The following is an 18580-nucleotide window of genomic DNA, read 5'->3' on the forward strand; positions in this document are numbered from 1 at the left end:
GTGTTTATTTGCTTGCTTGTTTTTGTTTTTCTTGGGCGTGATTGTGGGCTCATTCGAACGGAAATCAAAAGTTTCAGTACCCTTTTTAAGTGACCAAAAAGAGAGGAGGGTAAATAGCCCCCTCCCGCGCCCTCTTTATCCCCAAAGACATACGATCAAAATTTTGAGATAACCATTTTATTCAGCATAGTTAGGAGGTCCAATAGCTATGCCTTTGGGGATGACGTGACCCCCCATAGTCTCTGGGGAAAGGTCTATAAGCTACACTACTTTCCCATTGTTCACATATAGTATTTGCTATTGGGAAATACGCGAAACCTTTTTGGGAGGATTTTAAGTGGGGGCGGGGATATTTTCTATAGGTAATTTTAAAGGGGGGGGGAGAATTTCCTGGCCTGATTCCAAAAACAGTCAGAAATTAAATTCAGAAATGAAGTTTTTTTTTTTTAGCCGAAAGTATGGAGCAATATTAACACTTAAAACGAAAAGAAATTATTCCGTATATGAGGAAGGGGACTCCCCCTCGTCCATCCATCGGTCTTTACGATAAAGTTTGTATTTTTGTCACATTTCTTTGAGAAAGACTGCTTAAAGAAAGAAGCCGTTGAATTTGAATGAGAAGTATTTTTAAAGAACTTTAAGATTTTAGCGTAAAGAGTAGATGATTGAGGAGGTGGTAACCCATCATGTATGGGATAATTCCTGTTCGTTTTAAGTTTGTATTTAAAAAGAAAAGAAACATCTACGACAATAAAACTTACCTAGAGGTGCTAGGTGGCAATAATTATTTCTCTTGAAAACTGATGTGAGTTTCAACTCTTGTCTGTCTCCTATTGCCTTTGTTATTAATTGTAAACACTAATAGAGAGGCTAATAGAAAAGGATCTCTAGTTTTATGAGTTTTTTCCTCCTATTTAAACCGTAGGTAGTGTCCATCTAGCTGGCTGAAACAACAGTTACATAGTAGCCGCCTTCTGTATATTTTAATATCTGATTCATTTAAGGATTTGGATGATGCTGCTGCTCTCGACTACCATTATGATAAGAATTTAATTTGTTGGACTGAGATTTCCTTAGAAATGATTAAATGTGCAAGTATTAGTCATGGTGGATCTTCAGCCAAGGTAATATTGTCTTAGATTCTTTTTTTATTTATGTTAGTACTTTTTATTTTTATCCATTGGAAAAGATGTAATTTTTATGATCTCTAGAACACAAATGCCAAACAGTATATTCTAAACGGCAAATTTCTAAATGGCTAAACAGGCCAGAATTTATTCTAATGCTCCATTCTACTATAAAAATAATGTAAAACAAATTTGAAGTAAACATCAAATTCAGATGGTGCCTGTTTTCATGGATATAAAACTGAAAGCTATTGTTTTCCATCGTACTAAAAAGAAGAAATTTAAGCAGCATCATTCTCTGTATTCGGATGTTAATTTGAACTATAATTGTAAATAATTAATTAAAAACAGGAAATTAAGAAAGATGTATTTTAAGAAAATTGAAGAGCCTCTTAAAAACCAAAATCATGCAGAAATGAGATCACATGTCAATTCAAATTTAAAACGAACATAAGATAGTTTAAATAAATCAATAAAGCCAAGGCCGAACAAAGATTTAAATGAATAACCTTATCAAACGTAGACTAACAGATACTACTATGGATGAATATATAAACCGTAAAAGGAACAGGAATTAAAATAAAAACTCAAGTCAAACTGTAAACAGACAAAAATAACCAGTAACGGAGGGCTACTGCCTCTCTAAACCTTTTGAAGCAGAGTTGGTAAACACATAGCCTGTGGGAAGCATGGGACTTGTATGTTTTGGCATTTGAGGGTAATTTCACTTTTATCAACTTAATGGCCAAATCAGTTAAAACCAACATTATTTTTGTATTCATATAAGCCCACTCTAAGAACCATTTTGGTTTCCAACACTTTTTCGAAACATCAGTAAAATTTTGAAACATCAGAATCAAAAATAGACTTTGAAATACTTGTATCACACAAGAGGAAATTTTCGATTGCAAAATAAGTTGAATTTGCAGTCACTGCTTTGTTTTTATCTGATTCGCCCCATGTCAACCGTTTGGTTTTGGATGAGTCGTATTGATTTTTGTAAGTAGATTGTTGTTCTTAGATAAATAAATATATCGTATCATAAAGCTCAGAGCTTCATTATCGCTTTAATGAAAACCTCATTGCTGACTATGACGACCGCTAAAAGTTCGTGTACGACCTGTCATTTATCCTGAAATATTTAGTACAAAACGGAGTTGTGACGCCACAATTCAGTTCAAACTTTTTCAGTGTTTTCACAAAAGAGTGCGCGGAGCTAAATCTTGAGATTAATGTGAACAAGTCGAAGATAGTACGCTTTAACCCACTAAAAAGTGATGTTATGGAGCCAAATGTTCCATTCCTTCTAACAAACAGTATCAAGATCCTTGGAGTTACTTTCTCCAATGACTTCAGCTTTGCCGCACATATAGAAAACGTGGTTAAAAGTGCAAACGCTAGTCTACAGACTTTAAACAGTATGCGTAGGTTCAGTGCGAACACAGAGAGTATTAAGAATGCATACATAGCGTATGTCTGCCCCATTCTCGAATATGCGTGTCCTGTTTGGGTGCCCTCAGCACTTAGAACAGTGTATCTTTGTCAGGAGTTTGAATCGGTTCAGAAGCGAGCGGTATCGATCATCTTGGGCCACCGTGACATCCCCTACGAAAAGGCTCTGGAAGTGCTAGGACTGTCGTCACTCCAAAACCGGTACGAAACTCTGATAATGAGTTTTGGAAAGTTCTTGCTTTCTAAATCTCAGCACCGTGACATTCTACCTGATCAACCTCTACCATCAAGAACGAGAAAGCAAGATAAGTTAGTTCCCGTTAAAGCAAGAACAAAAAGATATGGTAATTCTTTCGTCCCGGTTTTCGTCAAAATGTACAATAAGAGTTAATATTTGTAGTTTGATTTATATTTACAAGTGTAGTTTGATTTTGAATATGTTGTAAAGAAACACAAATCAGCGATAGCTGTCAAGTTTTTGCTATTAAACCTGTCTACTACTAGTAATCAGTGTGCTAATCAAAGTTTACAAATACGAGCTACCGCAAATAAAAGTTTCACTAACCCCTCCCCTGTAAACCCTCTAAAAGTCTTGAGTGTCTTTATGCTTCAATGAAAACGAAAAGAAATCTAAATAGTGTGGCTTTTATTTGTCAAAAAATCCACAAACATCAGAATAATAATCAAGATTACCAGCAAGAAAACATATTTTTACAATAATTACATTTGGGGCCTTCGATTTAGCTTTACTATTTTAAAAGGAGACCTTTTTTTTCAAAGCTTTTCCCTTTGATTCTATTTCATTGAAATATGCTGAAAATGGATGCATATGGCTTTAGATTCAAACTGATAAGGAGCAACTTTTTTTTTGTCCCTGGACAGAAAGTGGTCGAAATAGCTGAGTTTTGCTTGAGATTTGGTAGACAGATAGCGCTAACATGCTCCAGAGTTTCATTGGTAGGGAAGTCTCCAACATTTGAAGCCTGTGGTGGCAGGGAAAAATATATGCACAAATACCGGTATACTTTATTCCTGAAAAGTTGGCGGCGGGAGTGGTTATCTAGAGGCCACCGGCCCACTTTTTCCCTCGAATCTTACATATTGAAATTCCTTTTACGATCTCGATCCATGCAAGTCCTCACGTGACGCACAAATACCTACGTTCTTCAAAAATACCCATGTGGTCTTTGAAAATACCTAGTTCTCACAAGTCTACCTTTCCACGAAATAGTTTGAGGTAAGGAGGGTGCGTTAGAGGTAACAACTCGTCCTGCCATGCTGATTGAAAATCCTTGCTTAATCCTGGTTGAAACAGGTTACAAATTGTCTACCTCTCTACAAAAACTTTGGTAGTTTGATGGAACTGGGAGCGAGGGATGGGTTGGAGACGTCCTACTCCATCTTGATTCCTGAATCACCTAGCTAAAACTTTGGTAGTTTGATGGGACTCGGTGTGAGGGATGTGTTGGAGAGTTCACCGCTCCACTTTGATTTCTAAATAATCTAGATTAAAAATCCTTGCTTGAAATCTGTTAAAAAGTTTTCAACATGCCTATCTGTCTACTGAAAAGCTAACTACGTGAAGGGTGGGATGCTGGAGGGGTGACCGCCTCAAATAATACACACTCCAAAAAGTGCAACATACCTCTCTGGCTGCTAAAATTAGACGGTGGGAGGATGTTAGAGCCGCGGGCCTCATTCTCCAACCTAGCTGCTACTTGGTCCTTTTTGCATTGATTCAGGCGCAAAGAATTTTCTATTTTTAACTTGACTCGTTTTTTTCACCGTTAAGGATGTAGCTCCTTTATACCCCAAGTTTCTATTTGCCACTTTTTTACTCTCTAATTATACTGATTGAAAATCCTTGCTTGTTTCCAATTTAGACAAGGTACTAAATGCCTACTTTTCTGCTAAAAAGATTTCGGTGGAGGGGGTGGGGCAATTAGATGAGTCACAGGCCCCATCTTCTCTTTCAACCATGGAGTTACTAATTCCTTGTATGATTACGGTTTTAACAATTAACAATATGGTCACCTATTCTGCTAGGATATTTCTGTGATGATTGGGAGCTTTGCCTCTGAGTTGGTGGTATTCAACCTGGAGGCACTTTTTCGTAGATCTTGATTGAGATAGTGGTATCAAAATGTTGATTCAATACCATGGGAATCGGTACGATTGCCTGGGACAAAAAGGGACTGGAAGGGGATTCGATTGCCCTCTGGTCACTTTCTACACTCGAAAACAGGGCTAAAGATCGTATTTCACGACCAAAGCCTTCTTTTAAATTTCTACAACCATCTCTTCTATATCATTATACAGAAGAAAATATATCGGAGACACATCGCTCTTTAAAATGTTAGCTATGCTGCGTTGATTCTGAAAGAAAAATCACTTAGAATTAGATGACTTGTACGGACAGTTTTACACAAATGTTAGTCCTCCTTCATAAGTGCTTTAGATACTATTGTAAAAGATTATGGGAAAAATACAATAATTTGGAAGTAACTGTATTGTTCTTGTCAATTTTGATTTATGAAGGTTGAATACATTTACTTCAATGCCCCTTTTCTTAGTAGAGTGAACCCAAAGGAATGGTTAAAACGGTTTTTGAAGTTAATGATAGTTTTGACTTGGTTTTAAATATTTTTACAATTCTAGAGTGCTCAAGATTTTTCTATTTCCAGCATATGAGCATAATAACGACTGGTGTCGTATCACCTGATGGCCTGGCTATTGATTGGCTTTGTAACAAGATTTATTGGAGTGACAGCGATACTGATCGGATTGAAGTGGCCACTCTTCAAGGGACACATCGAAAGGTCTTGTTCTGGGAGGATCTTGACCAGCCTAGAGCTGTTGCCTTATATCCTGCCAAAGGGTAAGACAAGGTTAAAATACTGCTTCAAATTCAATCAAATATGTTATGTGTTTACTTCGATACTTGACTGGTTCGTAGTAGGAGCTCCAGGAAATTTCCTTTTTGCTCCAGACTTCTTTTCTAGAAGATTGGTTTTGTTTTCTAAAAGATTTCTAGAAGATTGGCTCAAGTTTTGCTGAAAAATTTGCTTTTGTTTCCCTGTTTTACAGTCTCCAAATATAATTAAGCTTACTGCTTCATCTAAAAATCTAAAGTATAGCCACAAATGAAAAGGCAAAAGATTTGTGAAGATATATGTGTCATGTAGAAGAAGAATATATTTTCTATATTTATTGCAGTAATATCTTGGATGTCAGCAGAAAACCTGAGAGGTAGAGCACAAAATTTACCCAACAAATACTAAAGAAAATACCCAAAATGCCACCAAATACATACATCTGTAGATTACCGTGAATGTCCAAAATCTGGTTAATGTATACATTTACCAGTGAATATCTGAAATTCTTTTTTCTCTGCTTGGATTCAAATGGCTTTGCGGGTCAGCTTTTTCAGTTTTATGCAAGCTATGATGGTAAAAGTTAAAAATAGATTAGGTTAGATTGTGTTACCCTAGGTTAGGTTAGATTAGGTTAAATTTAGTTAGAAATATCAGAAATGAGTTAAACACCTAAGGTAACCTAACCAAACCTAATCTAACCTGTCATCACCAAACCTTGCATTAAAGGTAAAAAGTTGACTGGCAACGCTGACTAAATCCAAGGAGAAAATAAGGTATTTCGGAAAGTCACTGGTGAATGTCGACATTCATCTGTTTTGGGACACTCACGGTAACATATATATATATATATATATATATATATATATATATATATATATATATATATATATATATATATATATATACTAATATATATATATATATATATATATTTATATATATACTAATAAATATATATATGTTGCTGTGAATGTTCAAAATACCCCTTTTTTTTCCTTGGATTTAGTCAACGCTGCCAGTCAACTTTTGAATTTGACGATCACAGGTTAAATTAGGTATGGTTAGATAAGGTTAGATTAGCTTTAGTTAGTTTTTTAACCGATTTCTGATGTTTAGAACCAAATTTACCTGAACCTAATCTAACTTAGCCTAAACTAACATAATCTAACCTATCTTAACTTTAACTCTTACCATCGTAGCTAGCTTAAAACTGAAAAAGCTGACTCGCAAAGCTAATTGAATCCAAGCAGAAAAAAAAGGAATTTTGAACTTCACCGGTGAATGTCGACATTAACCAGATTTCGGACAATTAATGGTAACATATATATAAATTTGAGAACAAACTGCAGAAATGTAGCAATAAAATGATTTTTTTATTGCTGGACAAGATGAACTGATAATTTTTTTTGGGGGGGGGGGAAGGCTGATAGAAATATGTGAATAAAATTGTTATTCTGGTATTAAAAAAAAAATCCTAATAAAAACATAAAGAGCACCAGTATATAGGATAATAAACGAGACTGGTTGCCAGTATAAAACCTCCTGATAGTTAGGCATTTCTTTTTCTTTTTAAATATTTATTTTATTAAGGATTATACTTGATTCACATCTTACGTCGGTCAGAAGTACCTTATCAGAGTACCTGATCAGTCGAATATATTTTTTGGATCTTCATGCTTTTTTGCAGTTCATTGTTGTGTCTGACATTTTTCAAATTTTTAACATATTGTACAACATGGGGTATATAACTATTTTCATTGAAGTATTCTTCGGTTTAGTATGACGAGTTCCAATTTCAAGATTTTTCATTATCACGTTCCCACTTAGATGGTGTAACCGAGGAATTTCAAATTTTCCTAAATATACTCAGAAAGGAAAAGCGGGACAACTTCAAACAAAACAAGCAGAAGCAGAACAAATAAAGAGAACACATGCAATGATGGAATAATTCTACCTCCTCCCTTATGCTGGTTTGATATTTTCTTGATATATCTGGCATAAATTTTTAGGTTTTACTCTGTAAGTGCTAAAACTGAATTTTTCTGTGATAAATTTCCCTGGTAGAAGTTATAAATGTATAAAACATTTGTTAAAACTATTTTAATGTCGAACTTGTTCAAAACGTTGAAAATCTACCAGGGGAGCCGGTACAAGCTTGTCTATTTGGCAATACTTTCAAGGTATCGTGCGGATATTCTTAAAAGAATTAAGAGATAAAATGGAGTGGGTTATTTTTAAAGTTCCCCTTTCACTTTTCTGTTTCGGACATCAATAGGTACCAATTGATTTGCAGTATTGTGCTTTACAATGTTGCTATTTGTTTTCATTTCGTATATGAAATGAAGTTTTTGTAGAACACTTTTTTCCTCTCTTCAAAATTTGTGTTAATGCTATAAAAGCTTCGAATTTACGAATCTCAGTGCATGGGACCGCATTTTTTGCTCTTTTTAGGAGATGTGATGTGTGTCTTTGGGGGAGGGGGCTTTGGAGAAGGTTTTGGAGAAGTCGAGAGGTTTTTTTACGCTACATTAATGTTTTGTACTTGAAGATAAACTGTTCTAAGTACCCAAAGTTGACCTTCCTGTATTACGACGACGATTTTTGTTTTTTACAAATATACAGTTCTAAGTATTTGGTTCAAATCTATTCAGTAGCATATTTGTTGGAAGAGAAGTCAGGCGGGTCAGACCTTGGGTATTTTTTTAGAGATGGCTAAATGAGAGGTATTCAACAGATTCAGATAGAGAAAGACTGTTGGCAAGTATTTTGCCCTCATATGGCTTATCCCCGTAATGATTTGGCGACTTCTTAAAAACAACCGTATATTAAAAATGTTAATGACTCTCCTTCTCTGACACCATTTAGAATATTTCTTATTTTTTCAGGCTTTTGTTCTGGACAGACTGGGGTGAGACACCTCGTATTGAATCAGCTGGCATGAATGGAGACTCGATAACAAGGAAAGTTGTTATAAATAGTGACATTTATTGGCCTAATGGCCTTGTGGTGGATTATGAAAGTGATAGGATATTTTGGACTGATGCCAAGCATAATTATGTTGCCAGTGCTGACCTCAATGGCAAAAACAGGAAAACAGTTATTGAAGGTGGGGGACAAAAACATACTTTTGCACTTACGCTATTTCAGGATACTTTGTACTGGACGGACTGGACGACAAGGTAAGTTCGAGGAAGTTGAGTGTTTTGGGGGTTAACCTCGAAAAGAACAACACGAACAAAAATTGGATTTAAGAGCTTTTGATTTGAGCCATTGACAAACTAAACCAATTGACTTTACTTATAAATATGCCTGAATTCTGTAATCATGGACGTTTATTTAGAGTTAATTTTGCACATATAGAATCCTAAATGTACTCAGAGCTTACCCTCGGGACTGGGTTAAAACCGAGATTTTGTTTTATTGGCATTAATGTTTCCAGAGGGGTGCAATCTCATGAGGCAGATTTCCTTGATTTAATTCAAAATTAAAGTGTTTTCTTGAAGGTAGAGAGGGAGCACAGCTAAAACCTAAAATGACGAGAAATTACAACTCCAGTTTAAACTTATAATGCACATTTTTGGTGGTAGAAGGTGTCACAAACTGTACTTTATGGAAAATTTGAAATCTCGATTAGAAAATCAGTACCTGATAAAGCCTGATAAAACATTTATGCAAATTAAGATAAAACATTTAAGAAGATTAATATCAACGTTACAATAATTCGTATTTCCAGTAATAAAGGTTCTGAATATATTTCAGCATTATTATTAAGATAACCATTGAGCGACGGTGCAGCTGCTTAAAGTTAAATAGAGAGAACCCTTTGTCATTTTCTGACTCGTTGACGAAAAAAAAAATTGAAAGGATAATGCATACAAGAAGGTCCCAGTCCTATTTTTGGCTGGTAAAACATATCGATAAACTCACGATTCGATACATGTGCGTACTCTTCTAAAGAAAAATGCATATGCCGGTGACAATAATTAAAAAAAAATTATATATTTTCTCAGAGTAAATTCTTGGACAAAGAGTTGACGCGTCTCTATAATTTTTTATATTTGTATAATTACTTTATTTTTGACTTAATCCTGGAACTTTAAAGTTTATGTTAATCTATCTATATAAAATCTGCTAATTGTTTCCATCTCGTATATATTTCTGTTAATCTATGTTTATCACAAATAGGTCTATAAATCCCAGATACCCCAAAAATGCGAATATTCTCATTCCTTGTTTTTACCCAAATGTATGCGGAGTACAATTCGCGTCCTAAAAAACATACTTTGAATGCAGGGTTGCCACTTTTTCCCTTTTCTCTTCTTGATTGATGCAATTACTGCTGCAAAAAGGAGTGTGCTATGTGCAATCCATATCCTACTATTAAAAATTAAAGTGAAAAAAACGAATTAAAATGCATGTTTGCCACTCATTCGTTTATCTCTTGACTGATGTAATGGCTACTGCAAAAGATATTGCAAACTGCATATTGAAGGCTATCCTTAAAAAGAATTGTGACTATGTTCGATTTTTTGCTTCTCTGTTTTTTCTTCTTTTTAAAAAAGGATCCACAGGAATACTCCTCCATCCTGATCTGTTAAAGCCTTCCTCTTTACACCCTCCCAGTAAGTTCCCATATCCCTTAAATCTTTTTATGACATCCTCTCACCCCAACTGCGGACGGCCTATTTTCCGTTTAGCCCTAGACGATTGGCCAATGCTCCTGTATTCACCTGCTCCCCATGATTACTGTTTGTAAAGTAAATAAAATAGACGGATAAAGAAAAAAAATTAGAGGCTAGTGATGGGATTGACTCCACCCCCTCCTGGAAGACTGGTCTGAAAGGCTTCTCTCTTGAAAAAAATAATTAAACATAATTGATTCAGGTTTTGATATTTGCACCTTTGATATTTATTTGTTAAACCAAGTTGAACTTAGTGTGGGTCTTGTTGAAAAAAAAGGTTACATTTTTTGCCAAGTGACATACAGCGATCGCAAATTCTGTCGGTCTGTCTGTCGGTCCCGGTTTTGCTAGTTTAGGCACTTCCAGATAAGCTAGGACGGTGAAATTTGGCAGGCGTATCAGGGAACAGACCAGATAAAATTACAAATAATCGTTTTCCCGATTCGACCATTTGAGGACGGGGTTGTGGGGGGAAGGTTAAATTGGAAAAATGAGAAAAAATGAAGTATTTTTAACTTACGAACAGGGGATCGGATCTTGATGAAATTTGATATTTAGAAGGATATCATATCCCAGAGCTCATATTATAAATTACTATCGGATCTGGTGACGTTGGGGGGAGTTGGAGGGGGGAACCTAAAATCTTGGAAAACGTTTAGAGTAAAGGGATCGGGATGAAACTTAGTAAAAAAAGCAGAAGTGATTGATTTAACTGGAATGGATCCGATCTCTGTGGGGGAGTGGGGGAGGAGGGTTAATTCTTAAAAATTAGAAAAAATGACGTATTTTTAACTTACATAGGAGTAATCAGATGTTAATGAAATTTCATATTTAAAAGTACCTCGTAACTCAGAACTCTTATTTTAAATCTAGACCGGATCCAGTGTCATTGGGGGGGGGGGGTGGCGGTTGGGGGGGGGGGGAACTGGAAATCTTCGAAAATGCTTAGAGTGGAGAGATCAGGATGAAACTTTATGGGAAGAATAAGCATGAGTCCAAGATACATGGCTGACATAAAAAGACTGGATCCACTCTCTTTGGGGGAGTTGGTGGGGGGGGGGGAAACTCGAAAAAATTAGAAAAAATGAGGTATATGTAACTTACGAATTGGTGCTCAGATCTTAATGAAATTTGAGATTTAGAAGGATCTTGTGCTTCAGAGATCTTATTTTAAATCCCGACAAGATCCGATAACATTGGGGGGAGTTGGAGGGGGAAACTGGAAATCCTTGAAAACGTGAAAATTGAGGTATCTTTATCCTACGAATGGGTGATCGGATCTTAATCAATCTTGATATATAGAAAGATTTTATGTCTCTGGTGCACCATTTTGAAATTGTATCAGATCTGGGGACATAAGGGGTTGGAGGGGGTGAAACAGAAATCTTGGATAACACTTGAGTGGAAAGATCGGGATGGAACTTAATGGGAAGAATAAGCACAAGTTCTATATATGTGATGGACAGGAACGGATCCGCTCTCTTGGGGGGAATTGGCGGGGGGGGGGGGGTGGGGTGCTAATTCGGAAACATTAGAAAAATTTAGGTATTTTTGACTATAGAACACGTGACCAGATCTTAATGAAATTTGATATTTAGAAGGAACTCATGTCACAGAGCTCTTATATTAAATCCCGATCAGAACTGGTGACATTGGGGGGAGTTGGAGGGAGAAATTGGAAATCTTGGAAAACGCTTAGAGTGAAGAGATCGAGATGAAACTTGGTGGGTAGAATAAGCAAATGTCGCAGATACATGATTGACGTAACTGTACTAGATCCGCTCTCTTTGGGGGAGTAAGGGGGGGCCCAGTGCTTTGGAAAGTTTGGTGCTTCTGGACGTGCTAGAACGATGAAAGTTGATAGGCGTATCAGGGACCTGCACGAATTGACTTGATAAAGTCGTTTTCCCCGATTCGACCATCTGGGGGGGGACTGAAGGGAGAGGAAAAAGTAGAAAAAATGAGATATTTTTAACTTACGAGTGGGTGATCGGATCTTAATGAATTTGATATTTAGAAGGACCTCGTGTCTCAGAGTTTTTATTTTAATCACAACCGGCATTAAGCCTCTGATTTTCATTTTAAATCAATATATTGATTCTTAGAATTTTGTTAGAGCTCATACCATATGAGCCCTTGGCTCTTCCGACCTCGTCACATGTTCCGTATAAGCCTCTTTATTTTTGTTTTTCTTAGATCAAGGATTGGATCTCCACACTTAAAGTTTTTTGACCTGATTTCTCGTTTGGCAGATGTATCTTGGCATGGTACAATGATCCATTATATTACTTAATTATGAGAACATTATTTTGCGTTTTAAATTGCAGGTCAATCCATTCATGTAATAAGCAGACTGGGACCCAGCGTAAAGTTATATTAAGTGGCTCTTTAACTCCAATGGACTTAAGAGTCTATGATCCTGCACGTCAACCTCGGACACCAACAAGCCCCTGTCAGGAAAATAATGGGGGTTGTTCTCATTTATGCCTTGCTGCCCCCTATGCTCCTGGATATTCTTGTGCATGTCCAACCGGTACAAAGCTATTAAACAGCAGTACTTGTGCTGACGGTGAGTTACCCATACGCAAAGATCTGTTTCATCTTTGTGTGGTAAGGCATGCTTATCATTTCAAGATATCACATTGGACAACAGTTTTGTACTTCTTTTTTACTTCTTTTTTGTATTGTACTTCTTTTTTAAGTTTCCACAATCCAATATGTTAATACCTTCAGTTCAAATATGACAGGAAGTTTTTCTTTAAACAGTTTGGCTGCCATATTTTAAACAGCACTAAGTGCATAATTCACAAATTGTGTTTGGCCTCTGTTAAAGGTGGCATTTGAGGATTACTGAGACTTTACATTACAAATGTGAGGTTATTATTTCAATACGGAAGTCTAAAATTATAACAAAGTGTAATTTCACAAGTAATTTAGAAGCTTACTCAAGCAAATATTTAAGGATTTATGATATTGTTGATTAAAAATAAAAATAATAATAAATAATATACGATACAGAAGTAACATGTTAAGTATGTGTCACGTGAACAAAGTTCTATTTCATGAAAGCTGGTATTTAAGGGTTCCTGAGGAATGTCAAATTCAAATTTTTGGTCTAATATTGCAATTTGAAGGTCCAAAATCGTTTTGCGACTACTACCATCCCAACTCTTTCTACTATGTTTCTATTGTTAATGAATATTAACTGACATTTTACTAAAACGTATATTAGTAAATAGTACCACTGTCAGAGGCAGCGCGTTTCTTCTGTAAATGGACTTTTAACTGGTATTCAACTAAAAATTATTACCAGATAGTATACTACTGTAATACACAGTGCTATAGTCCTGGCTAAATAAAGAGCCATGCTCCTTCCATGTATTTTTGTTTTGTTTCTTTCCTGCAACTTAGTATGTAAGGGGTGGTCATAGAAACTTCAGAGGGACTTTTTGATTGGAAATTAGAAGTTCAATGGCCCTTTTTGAAAGTCAAAAGTGAATAAACAGCAACCAATCCCTTTTCTACCCACCAAGGTATTTGATCAAAATTCTAAGATAGCCATTTTGTTTAGAATAGTCGAAAAGTCCAGTAAAAAATGTCTCTGGGGAAGCATGACCCCTACTGCCCCCTGAGCAATGACTCCAAATCATATAAGCTACCCGTTATTCAAATATGTTAGTAGAAAAAGCCGCCATATTTGGTCTTGATGGTCCGATTAGCTAGGAGCTCTTAGAGGTGGTACGCTAGGCCAAGAAACCTAAGGTTTTCAAGGGTATACTCTGGAAACGCCACTCGTACCTGAGAAAATGAAAGGATGCTATGTGTACCAGTGTTTTCGATTCATCTGAAACGTTTTGGAAATGGCCTGGGGGATCTTGATGAAACCTTCAGTTTTTTTTTTTTTGGGGGGGGGGGGTGGCGGTCAACTCGAACCCAAATTTTATCGAGATCATCAAAACAGTATATCTACAATGTATAGGGAACGACATGGGTGATGGAGTTGAAACTTTCATGTACTATTGGGAAAACAAATGGGAGGGTGGGGATACGGCAGTTCAAATTTTGTGTCATGGGCAGGGGGAATGGGAGAAACATTTTGTCTTGGATTCACCAACAGGTTTTACACTATAAGTTCCTACTGGGACTTGTAATCTATTCGCGATGAAGAAGTGAGGTGAATCAGAGGACAGAATTTTTCCCAGGGTTTTCAAAATAATTCGGAAATATCTTGGGAACAACTGTGGGGGGGAGTTAGATATACAAAAGTTGGCTGTATGAATATGTGACACCTGGATCTGAGTCTACAAATTTTGCTTTATCATGTTTGCTTAAACTTTTGTCTAAGCCCACAGGAACTGAAACTGAACCCCCTGAAACTAAACTCCAAGCAACTGAATCTCTGTAACTGAACCCTCGTTCAACTGAACCCCCGTGTAACCGAGCCCTCGTGTAACTGGAAAGGTCTGATTCATCTGAAAAAATTAAATCTGGCTTTAATCGTCTGTGACGTCCGATTTTCTTCTTTTTTTTGTGTGACAACAAAACAGACTTTTTTTTATGAATGGTCTTGACTGGCATTTGTATCATGACTTAAAAAAACAAATAATTCCAACAAGGTTGAACACATAGAGTTTAGAGAGTTTATTCACCAATAAATACAAAATGGAAATACAATACTCTTATTTCCCCTCGAGAGATTCTATGCCCAGGGATACAGGGATGTAAAGATACTAACTTGTGTTTTACCCCATGATGTTGCCTCATATTTGCAGAATACTGAAAAACTGAGAACTCGATTCAGTTGCACGAGGGTTCAGTTACACGTAAGTTCATTTGCACGGAAGTTTAGTTAAATGGGGCTGAGTTACACAGGGTTCAGTTGCATTATGGTTCAGTTAAATGGGTCTCAGTTACACTAGGGTTCAGGTAAACGCATTACCTTATATTATGTAGCCAGAGGCTAGGGGACCTCAGTACAGAAAAAGTCTATGAATATCCGTGCAAATTTGTTATTCGTGGCCCCCCTAATAGGCCCAAATTTATTTTTATCTCCGATCGACTAGCAGCTTACTGGGCATGGACTTACTGGACATTTTAGATAAAAGGAGTCGCATCAATTCCTGAAACCGTAAAATGGATCAATAGTCTGGTAAAAATGTGGTTTGATCTGAATCAATTTGCTATACAAATGATTCTTTCACTATGCGACTAAAAAAATATATGCTGATTTTGAATCAAATAAAATTTACCGCTCTAGCTCTTTCACAAATTTGATTTTTTTTTTTTTCAAGTTGAATTTGAGGGAAAAAATGTTGATTGAGAAAATACCGGTAAATGTGATTAGATATGTCATTTCTGCGCTCTCTGCCGAAAATTGTGAAAAAAGGGGTCTCTCTCGGGGAAAAGCTCAGAGAGAGAGAGAGAGAGAGAGAGAGAGAGAGAGAGAGAGAGAGAGAGAGAGAGAGAGAGAGAGAGAGAGAGAGAGAGAGGGGGGGGGGAGAGAGCGAGAGAAAAATCCGAAAAGTTCGCCGCTCTAGCTCTTTCACAAATTTGAGTTTTTTAGGTTGAAGGTGAATTTTTTATTCTAAAGAATGCCGTCCTGAAAGGACAATTCCGAATTTAGGAAGGTGTTTAGGGGTTTTAATTTAACATCCCTAATACATCAGAACATTACAGCAACTTGGATTGATGGCGGAGAGGGTGAAGTGGTCTCTGAGGCAGATTTGAAGTGCATAAAAGTCTGACTTTCTTGAAAATCGTCGTCGTCCACGAGTTTCGAATGATTTTCTCGTCTCCGATTCTTTGCTGATGCTGGCAAAGGTTTCCGGTAGATACAAAGGTAGATTTGAGGTGCAAGAATTGACTAAAAATCTGATTTGTCAACTGAAACTAGAATAAATCCTGAAAATTTTGACAGAATCGCTAAACTTTAATTTGTAAACTACGAAAATACTTATGGTGTCTGAGTGCTAATGTTAATGATAGTTCTAATTAGAAAGATACCTGACAATTTTAAAATTAGTTTGGGGGTAAGGGTTTGATGCTGATGCTGGTAAAGTTTTGCGGTAGATTTGAGTTAAATGAAATAACAAAATATTTAATTTGTCAATTGAAACTAGAATAATTCCTGAAAATTTAAAAAATATATATGGTGTCTTGAGTGATAATTTTATGGTGTCTGAGTGCTAATTTTAGTGATAGTTCTAACTAGAAAAATACCTGAAAATTTTTAAATTAGTTTGGGTTTTCTTTTTCTTTAAGTGACTCGTTACGTCATTTTATGGGGTGGAACTCTAGTCTAGAATAATGATTTGTTTGATCTGTAAGAAAGAAATACTCGAAGCGGAAGAGAAAGTTGTTATGAATGAAGTAAGAGCGATAATCATAAACGTTCGTCGTTTATTTTGTTCGAGCAGAGTGGTTTTTGAGAAGACTCACAAGAAGGAAAATAGCTTTCGCGTCCGCACAATATATTCGGTGAGACACTGGTGGTACTTTGTCAAAGCGAAATAATCACTGGTCTGAGAAAGTTCACAGCTGATTTCTAGCAATGAATTTGGATCTGCATGCAGCAGATGTTGTACACAACAAAACATGTTACTGCAACTTTGCATCTGGCAAGAGCATCCCTTTGAAACATGCAGGAAATCCGACTGACAGACTCGAAACAAAGAGAGGTAGGAAAGTAAACTTGAATCAAAAGCAAACATTTGAAGAGATGGCAAGGTTCTTTGAAGCGAACGATGACGAACAGTCTACAGTTTGCAATTCGGTAAACGTGATGAGTGAGTTTTTCTGTGATTTGGAAGAGCCTGTGTATAGCTAATTTTAAATGAAGAAGCTCGTCAAGGAGAGGTTTGGTGATGGAGTTGTGATTGCAGAGACCGACGGTAAGGCTGGCGTTGTTACATTAAGGCCAACGGCTCATAATATACTTCAAAACTTTTACGCACAACCAAATGATAGCGACGAAAACTAGAAGAAAATGAACATTATTAGTGCGGCTGCTGAGTTGTTGAAGAGCGACATAAATTCTGTCACTCAAGATAGGACTTTCGTTAAGACGGACAACCTGAAAAATCTCGAAGAAAATTTGAATTACCTGCCAGAGACTCTTAAGTTTTTCCTGGAGAACTTGTTGGTGGGCAAAGATACTAAACTGAAAATAGCTACCATTAGCCAAAGCATCATGCAAGCCAATCGACCTATGGTCATTAATTCTCCTCTCCAAGTAGGACTCGCATTGAACGTTCATCGTCAGCAAGGAAGTCGCAGTCTAGTTGATACCCTCCGCGCTATGGGCTTCTGTTCGTCTTCTATGAGACCAGTTTATTTGAGCGAAACGCTTCACGGATAAGCACCGCCTTCCCTTTTCTCAGTGTTTTAGTGTAATTGCAAGAGCGAGTGTTCGACGCTGCGATGTTCTTGCAAATAGCATGGCTTAAAATGTACCTTGGTTTTTGGTAATTGTAAAGGAACAAGCTGTTCTAACTGCGAATCAGTTGGTGCCGGAAACCTTGAAGACAATGGTAGCGAAGAAGAAGACCAAATTTTTGAATAGCCTTGCCACTATCCAATAAATCTATGTGTTGCTGTGATTTTTATCTACCTTATGTAATTGATCTCTGTGTTGCATTATATCTGTATATATTGATCTCTTTTTTGGATTAAGTGTTTTGTCTCAGCTAGAGGAAGCTCTTTGACAGAATAATTTTTTGTTGTTGCCAAATATGCGTTTCAACTTCCCCTCTTCATTCTTACTCACTTTCACAAAACTGAATATACTGGAATACTGGACTTAACATGGAACCAGTCTTTGTTGTTACCAAGGCTGCAAATGTTTTGCCATAGGGTAAAGGTAAAGGTAAAGGATACGGCATTAGACTTTACAGTCCCTACCAGCGGTACTGATCTCCGTTTCTTGGCCCTTCAGCCAGGAAGTGCAATGGGGGGTTGGGGGCCAACCATCCTGTGCTTTCGCACACCCTTCCTGTTTACCTTCCCCATATTTCTCCAGGTACCCATTTAAAGCTGGGTCGACTCTGGCTAAGCTTACAGAGTCACGCCACTGACTCCCGTCCCAAACTGAACAATTGGGTACACTTTGCCATAGGCCAAGTTTAATATACACCTGTAGGCTGAACCTCTCCCCCAACCTCACTCTCTCTCAAAGCTTTAAGCCACAAACAATTGTTTTGACTTTAAACATTTAGTTTTATATTCATCAGCAAAACAAAGAGCGCAAAAATGACAGATCTAATACCATTTGCTGGTATTTACTCAATCAAGATTTTATGCCTCAACCTCAAATTCAACCTAAAAAAATTCACATTTGTGAAAAAGCTAGAGGGGCAAACTTTTTCGGATTCGGAATCAGCACATAATTTTTCGTCGGGCAAAATCTAATTCCCAACCTCACTTTCTATCAAAGCTTTAAGCCCCA

At 36.8% G+C, this 18580-nt stretch overlaps 1 protein-coding gene across 1 annotated transcript in view; it reads left to right on the forward strand.

The window, feature by feature from the left end:
• Positions 1-18580, forward strand: part of LOC136032040 (low-density lipoprotein receptor-related protein 6-like) — a 113146-nt gene that overhangs the window by 11662 nt on the left and 82904 nt on the right. The window contains exons 3-6 of the mRNA XM_065712130.1: positions 1005-1124; positions 5264-5457; positions 8341-8634; positions 12465-12706. Of these exons, the coding sequence (XP_065568202.1) occupies positions 1005-1124; positions 5264-5457; positions 8341-8634; positions 12465-12706 (850 nt within the window). The remainder of the gene's footprint in view (positions 1-1004; positions 1125-5263; positions 5458-8340; positions 8635-12464; positions 12707-18580) is intronic.

Source organism: Artemia franciscana, chromosome 10, assembly GCF_032884065.1.
Source record: "Artemia franciscana chromosome 10, ASM3288406v1, whole genome shotgun sequence".
In the NCBI taxonomy this organism is placed as follows: domain Eukaryota; kingdom Metazoa; phylum Arthropoda; class Branchiopoda; order Anostraca; family Artemiidae; genus Artemia; species Artemia franciscana.